Source organism: Rasamsonia byssochlamydoides (genome assembly GCF_041956645.1).
Source record: "Rasamsonia byssochlamydoides strain NRRL 3658 unplaced genomic scaffold VTN77scaffold_4, whole genome shotgun sequence".
NCBI lineage: Eukaryota > Fungi > Ascomycota > Eurotiomycetes > Eurotiales > Trichocomaceae > Rasamsonia > Rasamsonia byssochlamydoides.
In genome coordinates this window covers 617,677-633,932 of record NW_027192387.1, presented here as the reverse complement: position 1 = coordinate 633,932, position 16,256 = coordinate 617,677, and the positions used below count along the sequence as shown (strand labels likewise).

The window sequence follows — 16,256 nt, the reverse complement described above, 5'->3', positions numbered from 1 at the left end:
GGAAGCGAGCGTGACATCATCCCGGACTGCCCTGTATGCAGCAGGGGAATGACCGTCAATATTTCTTTGTTTCATCTCATCCGAAGAACGTACTATTAATTTACAGATTGGCAGCAGGTTGAGTTTGGCTACCACGTCTCATCTAGAAGCCTCATCTGGCCATCTAATAGGCATTTTTCATCTCTTTAATGGCTGATTTTATCTCCACTTGTGGGCATAATCACCTCTACAGTAGCAACGCGATTCTCCAGAGGACGATTAATGCAGATGGACTTGAACTCTTTGCTCACTTGGTGTGGCTGTTTCTCTGACGGTTCCTTTTCCATCAAAACTCGAAGACAATCTTAATTCCTTCGTCAGTATTTTTTCTCCTTTGAAATCTCCACTCAAGAAATTTTTCACGGCCCTGAAATTTGATCCCTGAGCTCCTTTCCCTGATGAAGTAGCATATTTATTCCAATAGCAATACATTAAGAAAAAAAAAAGACAGAGCCTAGGGATGTATCACTGAGCCACAGATATCAACAACAGATCCAATCAAGCTCCACCGCAGTTTACAGAATAGGAAGAAATAGATGCAGTTAGAACTGCATCTCTATACTTGAAGCGTATCAAGTCCCGTTCCTTTCATCGCAAGTCTCTCCTAGCGAATGATCAACATCAATACTTGTCAAACATAGAAAGAAAGAAAAACAAAAGGAAGAATGAAAAAGGGCGAACCTACCACCAGCCACTCCGGCAAATATGCAACGGCAAATTTCACCAACGACGATTGAGCGCCTCTCCAAACCTTCCCCGTTGCTCCCCTGAGTACATCGCCTACGACTCTCTCCACATACAGCTTCGCCTCCATCTGAGGATGACCCTGCACCCCTTGCGCGGGGATTTCGATCTGCTTTTTAATCGGTGCGTATGGCGATGACGAGGGTAGTTGGAACTCTGGAACGTTGGCAAACCAGTTCGTGCGGACATTGCCGGTTCTGATTGTCACGACGTTAACGCCGAAGGGCTTCAGCTCCAAGCTCAGCGTCGAGCTCATGATGTCGAGCGCGGCTTTGGAGGCGGAGTAAGCACCTAAGCACCTGTTGTGTCAGCAACCTAGCCATGCATCATGTTTGGAGGTATACTTCTGACTGACTCTGAAACGGCAGCCCAAAGCACGCCGCTATCGAGCTATTATTGACAATAGTTCCCTTTGCGGCAATGACCAACGGAGCAAACGCCTGCGTCACTCGCACCATACCCCACACATTGACGTCGAGCAATCTCTGCGCTTCGTCCGGTATCGAGGAAGGGCATCGTGTATCCACTCCCGGCGTTGTTCACTAGATAGTCCAGCCTGCCGCCCGTCTCGCGCGTCACGACATCGACGGCTGCGGCCAGGCTGCTTGTAGACGTCACGTCTAATGGGATGAGTGTTGTCCGGCGGAGATCCTGGAGATCAGCCATTTTATCGATATTCCGCGCCGTTGCGAAGACGTGGAGGCCATGGTGGTGAAATGCTCTGGCAAGGGCAGACCCTATCCCACCAGCGCTGCGGCCGGTGATCAGGACGTAATTGGCGGTCATTCTAATTGAGAATGAATATATATATATTAGTAGCCAGAAGATCTACATACGCAAAGCCTAGACGAAACACGTTCCATGCCTCTCGATTTTTATCCTCATCAAGACTCGACAAAACTATGAAATTGTTACATTAGGCACGAACTACTAGGTAACCAGCTATACGCGTCTAAACCAGCGTGGTAGGCAGATATAGATCACGTACGCAAGTCTGCGATCGATATCGACCAGGCAAATAATTGGCCCGAGCCCGATCAGTCAGGGCTGACCTGGCGGAGTACTCATTACATAGGGTCCATCCTAGGTACGGTACTCCGTTTCCGTTTACAGTTATGAGAGAGAGTCCTTGTTAAAGGAAAAAGAAAAAAAGGCAAAAAGCAAAAAGAAAAGAAGAAAGAAAAAAGGAGGGGGTGGGAACATTGCGAAGAATAAAAAATAGAGTGATACAGGCCAGTCTTGCAGACAGTTCGGATAGATATTACACATATCGGACATGTCTTTAGGTATCTTAGTAGGTATCTTATTATTGCATACCGTAGAAAACAACAAACAAGATGGATGGATGGATAGATAGATTGTAACTGGTGCAGGTGCAGAAAAAAAAAGAAAAACAAAATTTGTCGGCTTTCTTGGAGCTTGCGATCTGGCTGTGAAGCCTGTAGCTACCCGCAACAAGGAAGGTGATGGAAATCTCCTGAATATAGGTTTTCTTTTTTTTTTGTGTTTTTTGGCTTATAAAAAGCTATGTTTCTGTTCTTCCTCCATCTTTTTTATTCTTTTCAATCGAGTAGTCGTTAGCCTCTCAGTATGATCTCCCTCTGGTCTTCGACAAAATTCTCCGTTCACTACCCAGCAAAATCAGGGAGATACCTATGGACATTATATACAGTGGCTGAAACTGCCGTAACCTCAAGGGTGTGGTAGGAATACTTGAGATTGCAGGGTAGCATTATGGCTGTGATTCTGTAGTCAGTCACTGGACATATATATCTGCGAGTTTCGATCCCATCAGTTCAAATGGTTAATAAATAATGTCTTCTATCTAATACCTAGTATATAATTATTACCTAATTTCGAAGATGCTATATAGTACCTAACTTACTGACCAAATAATCTTGATGAATTGATATTTCCAAATTTCCTCCATCCAATAAATACGGAATGGAATGGATTAGAATGGACGAGATGTCTCCCGGTACTGTACCCAGGCCGATAAGCCAGCGAGTGAATTACATGCAGCATAGAAATTAGGCACTGTACCAGGGTAGGTAATGTATGTACTGTACATACCTGTAGATATATACCTAGGCATGATTGTATTGTGATTCCAGTTCATATCCAGCGGCACTGATACTTATAAATAACTGCTGGACGAAATATGCCAAGGCAGAGCGTGTGGCGCATCTGGCCAATGATAGCCCGTATACCTCAGTGGTAGAGGGGAGGGATTGCAGCCCATAGGAATGGACTGACTATCCTTAAGTCGCGTGTTAATCACGCTGCGGGCCTTTTTTTTATTTTTATTTTTCTACCTACTCCTCCTCCCAGACGTCGGGTACAATACTAATTCAGACCAGCATGTTGATAGACGAATGTCGATTGATTATTGACTGCAGAATAAAGAGAGGAGGGTATCATCATATCAATTCAGCAGATTCAACAGGTTTAACGACTACATAGAAACTCGTCTATATAAATTTATAAACTCATCAACTGTCGACACACCCTATTCGACGACCGAAAGCAGCTTTTTCCACCACGTATCGCGCACCTTGGGTGGTCGCTCCGCCGCCAGAATCTCCTGCAGCCCCGTCTGCAGATCGACGTCTTCTGGCCGCCACGCCCAGGGATCGCTCCAGAACACGACGCGGTGGCCAAAATACAGCAGCAAAAACGCAGGAATGCCAATATACGCCGTGAAGAAGTTGCTGATGGACCACTTGGACGGGAAGAACACGGTAAACCCGTTGATCAGCGTCAGGAACGTGCAGCCCACGATCCCGATGTACGCGCCGTACGGCTGCAGCCGTGACCGGTAGGGCTGCTCGACGCCCTGCACGCGCACGGCCTTGCGGAAGCGGAAATACACGATGCAGCAGCAGATCCATGAGATGAAGCCTGACGTGTTGGTGAAATAGATCAGCCAGTTGAAGACGATCGAGCTGGATGTGCCGACTGAGAGGTAGGCCAGCAGCGAGAATAGCGCTGAGGCTGTCACGGCCAGGTACGGCACCCCCCATCGGTTGCACGTCTTGAAGATGCTGGGCGCGTTGCCAGACACTGCCAGCGAGTACAGCGATCGCGACGACATGTATAAGAACGAGTTGCCCGACGACCACGCAGAGGTCAGCACGGCGGCGTTGACGATGCTGTCCAGCACGGGGATGCCTGCGTTCTTGATCCCGACGACAAACGGCGATGATCCAGCGCCTGCGCCACCGTTGGTCAGGCGCGAGTCGTTCGACGGGCAGATGACGCCGATGGCCAGCACGCCCAGGATGTAGAAGAAGATCAGCCGGTAGATATATCGGCGGGCGGCCCGGGGCACGTTGCGTCGGGGGGACTCCATCTCGCCGCCGCTGATGACGATCAGCTCAGGGGCGAAGATGAACGCGATGGCGCTAGAGATCATGCACTGCAGCAATCCGACAAACCGACCGGCATCCCCCGTCACGATGTACTGATTCAACGCGCCCGGATCCTTCCAATAGTGGAACCCCAGCAGCTGGCGATTCGGACCCCCGCCCCAGAAGAGAATGAACGACAGAATCAGCAGGCCGACCAGCGTGATGACTTTGATGCCGGCGAACCAGAACTCGGACTCGCCGTAGAATCGGACGGGCAGGAAATTCAGCCCGACTATGACGACGATCATGATGGTGATCCACACGGCGACATGGACGCCGGGATGCCAGTAGTCGATGACGAGCGACGCGGCGGTGATCTCGTAGGGGACGAGAATGCCAATCGAGTACCAGTACAGGTACCCCATGGCAAAGCCCAGGCTGCGCGAGACGTAGCGGAAGCCGTGGTAGCTCATGGTGCCGCCGTGGACGGGCATGTAGGCGCCAATCTCGGCGATGGCGGTGACGAGGCAGTAGACCATGCACGAGATGAAGATGTATCCCATCAGCAGGGACGCAGGACCACCGATGGCGAGCGATTGCCCGGCGCCGACGAACAAGCCTGTCCCGATGGTGCCGCCCAGCGCCATCAGCTGGACGTGTCGGTTCTGCAGGCCGCGCTGCGTCTGCCTGTACCGGTTGTCCAGCAGGTCGGCTTCGACGATGGCGCGGATGGCATCGCGCTTTTCATCAGGGGCCTCGTACGGAGGGGAAGCAACATGTATTCCGTGTGCCATCTTGATGATGTAGCTCACAGATGTAAGGATGAAGAAAGAAGAAAGGATCAGACTGGGAGATAATATTCTCTCTCCCCTCGTATCCGTCAGGGCCATGTCACACAAGCAAAGCCCGGCTTGCATGCAGCATCCATGCCTGGCCAAGACACGCTAATTGCCTTTACGAGGTTCTTATCTTGGGTAGGAAGTTAGTAGAGTTAGTTTAGGAGCTGTCAAACTGTCAAAGCACAATGCGGGGTAAGGCTGTAATTAGTTGCCTGTTTTGGCCATGGCGTGCGTTTCGTCTGATGGTGAAACAGCATGAGATCGTGACGAATGACTAGCTAGACAACTAACTATACTCAGATCTAATCCTTGATTCTTCAGCTAAATGCAAGATCCATTCTGATCTGAGAAAACTGTTTCTGTAATCTTGTCGGTTAAAAAAAGGTCTCTTGAATTGCTAACCCTGCTAATCCTAGGTTATAGTTTTAACTTCGTAGGTTTGTAGTAACTATGGGACCCCGTAAAGACTAATATCACCACCTACTATCTTTGGTTTAGGGAGGGAGGAACATGAGTGGCATCCCCTTGGCTATTACAAACGGTCTGACCATTGATAATTGACTGGCTAGTTAGGTTGGTAATAATACGAGGACAAATGATAGAGATTCATCAGGTGATCGGTCGAGTCAATCATGATACTATACTACTACAGTGTATACCCATTTAGAGTACCAGGTTTTTTTTTTATCTAGATGTCTAAGGCTAGTCTGACTGATCTAGTTATCTATAAATTATTAGGCAACATATCAACGCAATTTTCTTCACCCTAATCATTATTCAGAGGTAAAACCTACGAATTAAAGTTCAGTCCCCGTTATTCTGTAGTTATTCTGACTCAGAGAGAAGATCAGCTGACTACCTGGAAGTTAGACTCTGCCGGACTTGAATCGAATCCAGGGAACCAAGGAAGTTAGGTACGTACCAAGGAACTACCTAGGTACCATAAAGGCAAATAATAATAACAAGAGAAGCAACAGGCAAATCAGCAGCCAGCCTAACCCGCGCTGAGGTCAATCGGGAAGAATAAGAGTTTTTTCATTTATTGCCAATAGATAGATATCGATATCGAAATATATCGTCATTGCTATACTATACTATACTATATTGATATGTATATACGAGGTCCATACTGATATCGAAATCTCACAATCGTTCTTTTTTTTTTTCCTCCTGTGAGTAGTAGTACTATCATGGTGAGGTGATCCCTGCTACCACGAACTGGGTGCTGCTGTTCTTTCAAAAAAAAAAGAATTTCTATAGTTCCCTATATTGCAATAGTTTTCTCTCAAGATCCTGACCAGTTGAAATTCAATGTTTAAGCCCCCCGGGATGAGGGTACTCTCATTTGCTTTTTTCTGCTTTCGAGTTATGCTAATTGGGGAAATTAGTACACCGGTAGTATCTTGAATCTTGGATTTAGGACCTCGAGGATCATTATAATTGGTACAGTACGTATAAAATACGTAGGATACTGACCCATTCTCAGTCACTTGACTGATCTAGATAGGTACCTTAATTTGCGGTACGCTGTTCTAGAATATACCAACAAAAAGGAAAGAAGACGTAGAAGGAAAAAAAAAAAGGATTGCTGGACCTCCAGGTGCCTTCCACCGGCGAAGCTGGCAAGAAAATACGAGTAACATTCTCAGTCTGAGGTCTTTTATCTCTGCCAAGCTGGTCAGGGAATTACTCATAGTGGAGAACAGAACCAGGCGCAATGCAATTACCCTTCCTTTTTCTCCAAACAGGATACCATATTATAAGAACTGAGGTACTGTCCAGGGTCTCACAATACTCGTGGAGAGTCTTGTTCTGCATTTCTTCAACAGATACCGCGGTTTCGATACACACTACTGCAGGTATAAAGAAGGCCTTCAACTTGTCTGATATATCCCGGGCGCAGGGCCATATTTTAACAGCATCGACGTCTTCCGGGATTTTTCGAGCAGGTCAAAGCCATACCCGGGGGGTACTATCTGTACATAACGGCAGATGGGCTCGACTACTTCGAATCAAAAATGAATTCAGATAAACACGTGAAAAAGCTTCTTCGACTGGCGTGAACGGAGGTCTGCAAGAAGATCCCAGTACAGCGTAACTATCAGAATGATTTTCACCAGCTGAAAAAAAAAACTACAGTCAGCTAGGATCCCATACAGGACGGAAGCCACCCTCTAGCACAATGCCTCCCACAAACCGGCCAATACACTGAGCAGGAATATCGGAAAATGCCGGGGAACAATCAGTGTCTTTTCATATAAGGAGGAGTCTAATACATTAAAATGCAGCCAAGTTGGTAGGTATGCTTAACAAACGAGGATTATACCTTGTATCTTACAATCAATTAGGACCTAAATTTAGTAGCAAGTATAGACATGTCGTTGTTTGGGGAGTTTCGGATCTGTCTGGCTATGAAGTTGCAACTACCCGAGACAGACAATGAAGGTGATAGAAATCAACGGAACTTGGAGGGAAATTTTCGCTTATAAAAAGCCTATGTTTCTCGTCTTCTCCCATCTTTCCTATTCTTCCCAGCAGCTAGGTCGGTCGTCTAGGACTTTCTGCCTATACGAGCATCTTTCTTCAGACGTTGACAAGATACCTATTCCAGGTGGAGTCCCTCCCTGGCGAACATTCACTCATCCCATGTGATATACAAATTTATTTGCAAGGTACCACGCCATCTGTCACCCTCGAAGAACATGGGTGAATATGCTGATGTAGTTAGTGCATTCACCATATATAGCAAACTGCTTGGTATTCACCCTGCTTGCAATCCTCGCTTATCGGCAGTGAATAACCCCGACTCGAAGGTTATAAAAAGACGAGCTACTCCCGTCCTTCCTCCCTCGCTCCATCCTCAGACTGGACTGGACTTCTCCTTCTCATACTCATACTCATATATTCTCAATTTCTTTTATATACCCGCGAGGAAACAAATCAAATATGGAACTCGAACTCCTTGACATCATTCATATATACAACCCTCGCCTCTCGGACCGACTATAGATAGTTTCAATCGATTCTCCGTGCCTTCGAATTCCCTCCTGCAGAGGAATACGAGATCCCAGAGAACGACAGAACTCCAGGCTGGACAGTGCCTGGAAAGCTTGAAGTCCTGGAATTTGCAGAATGGGAAAAGCATTGTGTTTATCCACTACGCTGGCCACGGCAAGATGGGTCCAGACGATCAGCTTCTGTTCACGGAAGGGAGCTCTGGACAATTTTCAATGCAAACCATAGCCTCCTGGATTCCTCCATGGCCTTGGCAATTGGCAGTACAACTTCGTGAAGACCAAATTGGACGAGTTGTACTCTTGATTGGGGAACATGCCCGTTATCTCCAGGATAACTCGCCTGTCGATGGCGTTTTCTTTTTCGATTGTTGTACTTCAAAAGACGCCATCGATCCCCGTCAGTCACATGGCCGTGAAAGTACACACCAGCAACATCACCGCTGGTGAGTCCGCTGCTATTTCTGCTTAGGTTCGTTCAGGGAAAGGGCTGACAAGTTACTGCTGCAGATATGGTCTCGGTCACTTACTTCACTGGCTCACCGGGAGCCATCAACCAAGCAGCATCGTCAGCAGAGAGGAAGAAACCTTATAGATACACCGGCTTCACCTCGGAAACGCCGCAGAACATATGAAGAGAATATCTGAATGCCGACGACACAGCTGTCCGGGTGAGGAATTGGACTTCCAATTACTTGCGTTGGCAAGTATCTATCAGTGTGCCTCTCACCACGTCACCAATATCGCCAAACAATAGGGGGCAGCACCCGACGCGGCGGACCATGGCCCTCTGATTTCACCAAGCAGGGATATATCTGAGTCGCCTGCATCCTTGAAGGACCAACAGTCTGGATTCTTTACAATGCTCGACGCTATGAAGCCTTGCAACGAGTGGCGGTCTAACTCAATCGATGCACGCAGACCAGTGCCATTCCCGTCGAGTCGCAGGCGATGTACTTGCGATGCTCCAAACACCTCGACGTGGAGCCCGGTCTGTTTGCTCCAGGCCTCACGAATTTGCGAAGTGAAGTCGGTGCGCGGGACTCAAAAAAAAATCTATGGAAGATTTGCAGTATACACCACGCTTACGTGCTTTGTGCATCGACCGCTAGAATCTTGGGAAAATGCAAGAACAAAGTCCAAATACACCGCAAGCTCAAGATCGAGTTACGTTCGTACACATCCTATCCCAATGTTTGCGGTTTGCAATGATGGGAGTGGATGTTACTTGGATTCGCCGTTAAACAGGCGAGAATAACTGAGCGCCTCATGATCAACTGTACCGACTCCGGCCGCCCCAGTAAGTCCCTTCGTAAGGTGGCTCTTTTGTTCGCGGGCTAAATGTCCGATGCCTGGCTGTACATAGCTATGAAAACACTGCCGGTCAGTATTCGAGCACAACATTGGCCAGCAGATATAGCAAAGCAGGGTTACATCAGGGGAACGCGTCTACCTCAGGGGCCCACCATCTGGCTGATTCGTGACGGCGTTGCCTACTATCCCGTATTTGCATGCTATTCTCGCAAGCTCGCAGGAGACTCTTATACATACGTTCTATGCGGAGACAGTCCTCACATTCTCCGCAGCTGGCTCCTGGAACCAGCTCAGTGCCCTCTGTGTCCCGATAAAGCTGACAGATTTACTTTCGGCACGCACCCCGGCCCATGGGGTTTGTGATCAGAATCGTCCACAGCACTGGGATGTCGTGTACTCTGCGCAAGCCTGGTTCGTCGACCTGCCTCCCTGCGCGTACTTCGCAGGGAGGCCCGATGTTCGCTATGTAGTGAGTGGATATTACTTCGATTCGCCATTACAAAACTGAAGACAACCTCACCACTAGAGCACCTCCCGATTGCCTGCACTCATCTGGTCTCCTCTTTCCTTGTCCTATCATCTCTCTCCAAGCCAATGACAGACGCAGAACATATAACAGCAGCTTGTCTCGTCAGGAAATCCTCCATCCATGGAAGACAACGGTCCACTGTCGGGCCTCCCAGAGGGGCATAGAATCATCAAGTTCTCAAATCTGAGCCTGCCTTCCAATTTGAAGAGAGGACATGGAAAAACTGACGAAGAATGCAGGCAGTGGGAATGCGTTCTGCAAACCACATCAGCGAGGCTTGCTTGGCCTGTGTTTGCTGAAAGCGAGCATATATAACTGGGAAATATCCATAGACTCAGTCCCGTTCTGCACGAAAGCAAAAAGCAGGCACGCCGGAGGTACCGGTTGCGGTTCCTTCGGTGAAAAGGAAGCGTACCATGCAAGAACCCCAGCCTGAGTAGTTTCTCGGCACATCTGAGTGAGGAGAATGTGGTCTGTTTCGTCCTCATATGGATTCAATGGAACTCTTACCGCCTATCTTTCTTTTTTCCCCTAACAGCCGATCACAAGAGTCAATTTATGAAATTTCCCTACCGATTTGCCGGCGACACTGGGGAGACTTGGATAAAGCATCGGAAAGACATCATGGCTGTCATCAAAATGACTACAAATACACGCTCACAGTCTCCTACACGACCAGCTCATTGAGAAACCCGAAGCGGCAGAAGACATTCTCCTCCCAAGTGATCTGAAGCGATTGGAACTGTTCCCTGCTCTCTTTCACAATCATATTCCTGATTTGAACTAGCATCTTCCCCAGTATTTCATTGCGTCAGAGGCACATATTTGACGCTCTACTTCGTCATGGTAGTGAGAGGTGGATATGGACTGCTCAAGAAGCAGATGAGTCCAGCCAAGAAAGCAAGGAGGCACTATGAACCACCAGGGATTCGACAAAAGCCACATGCTGGAACCTTAAAGCAGCCTGATGCTGAAGTCAATGTAGGCGGACGACAGACGCCAGGCGTTGGACGCGGTTCAAATGCCCAGTCTGGGTCAATGAGAGGGGATTGTCAGAGGGAAAGTCCACTATACTTGATCGTTACGATACAAAATGGCTAGTCGGAACTGGGAGGGTCGGAAGTAGTCCACCTCGGTCACATTTCGAACGCACGACGCTCCGTACATACCTAATGTCGGGACTAGCGGCCAGCTTAGGCTAAACCGAAACCTGGATGTACTATAGGTCGAATCAAACTGTGGCTGCAATTGATCCTACTAGGTTTGCATCTGAGTTCAAGAGTGCCGTGGTCCACCAGGTCGATCACCTCGGTGTCATCTAAAGCGGTTTTCCTCACCTGAACGGTCAGGTTGTTTGTTTTGCGAATCTAACACCAATGAAAAGGAACCTTTTTGTTTCCACTGTGCTGATTATAAATATACACATACATTAAAAGCATGTATGGCATCCTGCTCAGCTAATCAGTCAATCAATCGGGTTTCCCTGTGCCAGCCAGCCAGCCAGTCGGTCCTATCTACCTAGGTAGGTACCTAATCCATCGTCATGCCTCTATGTGCGTAGTATCGATAGTGTTTGGCAATAACCCAATTAGGCAATTGTCAACACGAACAAATAAATATTCTTTTTCTTTTTGTTTGTTTTCGCATTTAACAGAATCCATACAGTACAGAATGTGCCGTGCTGTATAGCTTCAGTACATACATACATGTAGAGGACATATGTACATACATGTCTCACAATCCACATGAACTATTATTATACTCATATACTCCATGTTCGTGAATTCAGTCTGTTTCTGTACTTTGTCCTGACCCCTGTAGTGTCTTTGTACTCATAGAGAAGAAACACACCTACCCCACAATCTTAGGCAGCTTATTTTAATTTATTATCTAACTGTTGAACTATAAAAGGTAAAACAAATTTAATAATGTCCTCGAGGACTTTTTCTCTTAAGCGTTTTACTCTGTAGATATCAATCATAAGGGCCTGACCACAAATAGAGCTCTTTTTTACGAGTTTATTGCCTCCTATATACAGATTTAGAACCTGGCATATATACTCCATTAATGCTAAGTTTGTACTTTCCATGCACATACATGCATATATAGTCAGATTATTCCGACGCCGGACTTGGCGGCAGCGGCCCCGTCGTCCAATTCCTCGGCTGACTCCCCAGCGTAAACTCCATCGTGCCACCCTTCGCAAAGACATCGTCCCAGGTGAGCCAATTCTTTGTCCACGGCTGGCCATTGACCTTCAAGCTCTGGACATAAAAATCTGTATCGCCATTGCCGTCACCCCCCGTCGCGGTGATGGCCAATTTCTTGCCCTCTCCTAAATCGATGGTCAGCGACTCGAACCACGGCGAGTGGATTAGGAACGTCGTCTGCCCTGTCACCGGGTACAGGCCGATCATGTTCCACAGTAACCACGTCTGCATGGCGCCGGCGTCGCTGTTCCCTGGTAGCCCGGCCACGCCGGTGTTGTAGTAGGTTTTGGCGATGGCGCGAGACTGCAGGACGGAGAGGTCCTGTCTGTCGACGAAGTTGTAGAGATAGGGGATGTTGAACATGCTACAGCAGCCAGTCAGTCCCATAGAACTTTTCTTCTTTTTTTTTTCTAGGGAGGCTGCTTACGGCTCGTTGGTCGGGTCGAAGATGATGCCCGGACTCCCACTCGCCCCCTCTTCAAACATGATATTCAGCCGTCTCACGACCGTCTCCGGCCCGCCCATCCACTCGATGATCGTCTTCATGTCGTGGATGTCCGACCACGAGTACGCCCACGAACTCGCCTCGTAGTACGGATCGCCCCAGTACCCGCTGTCCGTCAGCGGATCCGTCTCGATGAATCCGGACAGATTGCGAGGCACCACGAAGCCCGAGAACCCCAGAGACGTTGTGTTAGGGTTCCAGTGATTGCGCCAGTTGCGAGACCGGTTGAGGTACTTTTCTGCGTCGCTCTGGATGCCCAGACCTGACGCTACCTGGTACAGGCCAAAGTCGTTGTAGGCGTATTCGACCGCCCGGGAAACAGCGCGGGTGTAGGTGGGCGTGATGAAGCCGTATTTCTTCCAGTCAGGCAGCGCGCCACGGCCCTCTTTCGTCGACGAGTCCGGAGCCATGGGGTCTGGAGGGACGGTGTTGGGGGGAGTCACCTCTGCATCCTTGACCATCGCTTGGTAACCGTCCTCCCAGTTGACAGCCCCTCGCACGCCTTTCACGTATGCATCAGCAAGGACGTTATCCGCGTTGGATCCGCCCTGGGTGCGGCCGTTGTAGTTGGACGAGCGTGCATCTGGCATGTAGCCTTCGAAGCGCCAGATGTCGATCAGAGAGCGGATCTGCTCCTCGTAGGCCACTGGCTGCAAGACATGCATGAGGGCCGTGCCACAGCGGAAGAGGTCCTGTAGAGTCAGCAACAGCAGCAGCAAATAGAAAGACGCTCTTTCAGAAACGGCCACATACCCACAGCGTGAAGATATCCTGATAATACGGCTCAGACGAATTCCACGACGGATTCTCACCCGTCTGGTTCGTAGGAATCAGATGCATAAAGTACAGCGACGTGTACAGTAGCTCGAGATTGGACGAGTTGGTAGTGGTCGTAGTGATCTTCGACAGCACCTGCGAGTTCCATTCCGCTTTGGTGTCGTTGACCACCTGGGAGAATGGCGTATCTTCAGGAATCTCATCCTCCAGGTTGCTGCAGGCTTTTGCGGTCGACAGCCACGAGATGCCTACTCGCGAGATCACGTCCGTCGCAGCGAACGTGAAGAGACCGCCGATTCTGACGTCCTGCGAGGATGACGAGGCAAACCCGCTGGGCTGGACGATGCTGCCAGCGGCGTCGGTGCCGACATAGGTCTTGTTGCTGACTGGGGCGGTGTCAAAATATCCACCTGAGAAGTCAGTCAGTCAGAAGATACACCTATTGCTAGGGGGGATTGCTCACAGAAATAGATGGGCCAGTTGGGCGATCTGTTCCAGCCGTTATTGTATATGCCAAAACCCTCGTAGTGGCCATCCGGGAAGATGGTGAAGTTGCCCCCGGCATACCCTTGCGAGAGACCCTGGCCTCGATATGATGGCAGCACATGAGACACATCCACCAGGATGTTGTTACCTGTTGAATTTCCGGGGAACGTGTAGCGGTATATGCCCGCTCGTTTGGCGGCTGCTAGCTCTACCACGACATCGTCAGTCGTCTGGGCTTTATAGTAACCCACCGATCCCTCATCAGGCACCGCCCGACCAACGGTCAGGTTGGACAGAGGCTGCGAGATGTTGCCCACGAGAGGGAGCTGGGAGACGGTGCCATATTTGGGCGCGCCTCCAGTGCCCTGTTCATGCATCAAGGTGAATCCAGAGAAACTGCCTGTCGACTGGTAGCCCGAGTACGAGTCCGAGCCGTCTACATACAGATCCGGGCCGAGCTTAACCATGCCAAAGGGGCGAGCGGCACCGGGGAAGTTGTTGCCTCCATCTTGCGTGCCGGTGAAGATGTTGACAAACTGCGTGTAGTCTACGTCGGTGTTGCTGCTGCTGGCACGTGCCACGGCAGGAAGGAGGAGAGTGAAGAGCAGCAGCATGGTGAGCAAGGGCAGAAGAACGAAGACAAAGACGAAGACAATGAAGATCAATTGCCCTTTGTTGCACTCGACGACAGAAAAGCCCCCACTCTTCAGGCTGCCCTCTCTGGTTTGTTTGTCCTCATGTACGGCCGGGAACATTCTTATATGTCGGAGACAGACACTATACTATACTACTCTACTACTATATCAACCCCTCAGCTCCCATGCTTGTCATCAGATAAGATCTCATATATAAATTAAAATCTCCACAAATAATCTCCTAGGGTTCCAGCTGGACTGGCATAGTGACAGACGACCCGACAGGGGCCAGGAAACACATGCAACGATCACAGGCTCTGAATGGTTTGCATCCACGCGAGGTGCGTCTGGTGACAAGCCAAGCTTTGCAGACGAAGCTTGATGGAGCGATTAGGAACAAGTAAACCTTGATATCAACCTTGCTGTCTGCATGACTACGGGACAACGGCAACGGCAGAAGGTCTATCTGGATCGTGATTTCCCCGCGATGCCAAGAGGAATCAGCAAGAAGGGAAGGTATATGGTCGAAATTTAAGCCAAGCACGACGGTTGTTGCTTGGCGAGATGCCTGGAATGCAGGAGGCATGCTTGATTTTTTCCGTCCCTGTGACAGGAAACATTGTTGGTGACAGATGAATGCAACCCTAAATTCTATTCATATTAATTATTATAATAATTAACTTGAAGGACTTTTCACTTACAAGTCATGTCAGCTCATCCAACATACAGTTCCGTTATCAGGCTCTGCCATAGCAGTGATACCACTAAGTTAGGGTTGATCGAGCCATCCATCATGGACGATGGATCACGTCTTCGGGAAACACTTGACAGGGCATAAAAATCTCCCACTTGCCTCTTCTTCCATCCTGCATTAATGGGGATTGTTTCTTCAGGTCAAATTATAAACATGGATACAGGAACGTGATGCCAGACCGAGTCACGCCGCCCAGGCGCGTGCTCCGCAACGTCAGCCGATTGGCCGGGCAGACTGCATGTGCATGTTGATCTGGACAGTTACATCAGAGCTATATGGACCTGCTCGTGCCGATCTGCCGTATCGAACTTCATAAAATCAAATAAAATAAAAAATAAAATAGCCGTGGTATTAAATGCTTTTTCTTAGCAAACTTATATAATAATAGATTCGACTCTTAATTCTGAAATGTAATCAAATCTAAATCTCTATTCCTTTGTGAACATCATGTAGTCATGTGACCAACAGATATCCCTTTAATCGGCCCCTGCAACTTTGAGTCGTATAGAGGGTCCAGGGAGGTACAGAGCGCTCTTCTAAATTCCGGCTTCAGGAAAGGCGAGTATTGCTTGTAGTCCTCGTCGCCTTTCTCGGCGAATGCTCTGTATTCTGCGAAATTCTCGCTCAGACGCTCGAAAGTCTCGTAGATAAACACTAGCCACAGCTACAAGCAAAAGTCAAGAGTCGTCGTAAAAACGGCCAGAACGGTTGCCAATGAAGCCAGACACGGCATACCTTGTCTACTTCGGAATCATTCATGATTTGCCTTGACTTCTCGAACCAGCGTCCGAAGCACTGCAGCTTTAATAACTCAAAGTAGAACTCTTCAGCCAAACTCCTTTCTCTCCGCATCATGGTTGATACCGAGCGAATGATCCCGTGGATCCACTTGCCGACTAAGTACGTGTCTTTGAAGATATCGACGATTGCAACAGCCAAACTGACAGCGCTAATGGGATCCACCATTGTTCGCAGTTTTCTTGAGAAGCAACAGTATATGCTCAACAAACTACCGCGTACTCCTTAAAAAGGATCGCCTTTGATAGATATTCATTTGAAT

The 16,256-nt window shown here is 48.7% G+C and overlaps 4 protein-coding genes and 1 non-coding gene across 5 annotated transcripts; 2 read left to right on the top strand and 3 right to left on the bottom strand.

The window, feature by feature from the left end:
- The first annotated feature begins 2,983 nt into the window (after positions 1 to 2,983).
- Positions 2,984 to 3,074, top strand: VTN77DRAFT_t21. Its single transcript has one exon. It is a non-coding gene; the product is annotated as a tRNA-Cys (tRNA).
- A 218-nt stretch (positions 3,075 to 3,292) lies between these two features.
- VTN77DRAFT_5566 (uncharacterized protein) lies at positions 3,293 to 4,927 on the bottom strand (the record flags this gene model as incomplete). The annotated part of the gene is made up of 1 exon (XM_069421748.1): positions 3,293 to 4,927. The coding sequence occupies one exon, from the start codon at positions 4,925 to 4,927 to the stop codon at positions 3,293 to 3,295; it is 1,635 nt and encodes a 544-aa protein (XP_069281720.1).
- A 3,468-nt stretch (positions 4,928 to 8,395) lies between these two features.
- Positions 8,396 to 8,621, top strand: VTN77DRAFT_5565 (uncharacterized protein; the record flags this gene model as incomplete). The annotated part of the gene is made up of 2 exons (XM_069421747.1): positions 8,396 to 8,432; positions 8,497 to 8,621. 2 exons carry the CDS (start codon positions 8,396 to 8,398, stop codon positions 8,619 to 8,621), a joined length of 162 nt encoding a protein of 53 aa, XP_069281719.1.
- A 589-nt stretch (positions 8,622 to 9,210) lies between these two features.
- Positions 9,211 to 9,652, bottom strand: VTN77DRAFT_5564 (uncharacterized protein; the record flags this gene model as incomplete). The annotated part of the gene is made up of 4 exons (XM_069421746.1): positions 9,211 to 9,352; positions 9,440 to 9,479; positions 9,538 to 9,579; positions 9,643 to 9,652. The coding sequence occupies 4 exons, from the start codon at positions 9,650 to 9,652 to the stop codon at positions 9,211 to 9,213; spliced, it is 234 nt and encodes a 77-aa protein (XP_069281718.1).
- A 2,291-nt stretch (positions 9,653 to 11,943) lies between these two features.
- On the bottom strand, positions 11,944 to 14,421 carry VTN77DRAFT_5563 (uncharacterized protein; the record flags this gene model as incomplete). The annotated part of the gene is made up of 4 exons (XM_069421745.1): positions 11,944 to 12,403; positions 12,467 to 13,236; positions 13,298 to 13,731; positions 13,785 to 14,421. The coding sequence occupies 4 exons, from the start codon at positions 14,419 to 14,421 to the stop codon at positions 11,944 to 11,946; spliced, it is 2,301 nt and encodes a 766-aa protein (XP_069281717.1).
- Between the last annotated feature and the right edge of the window lie 1,835 nt (positions 14,422 to 16,256).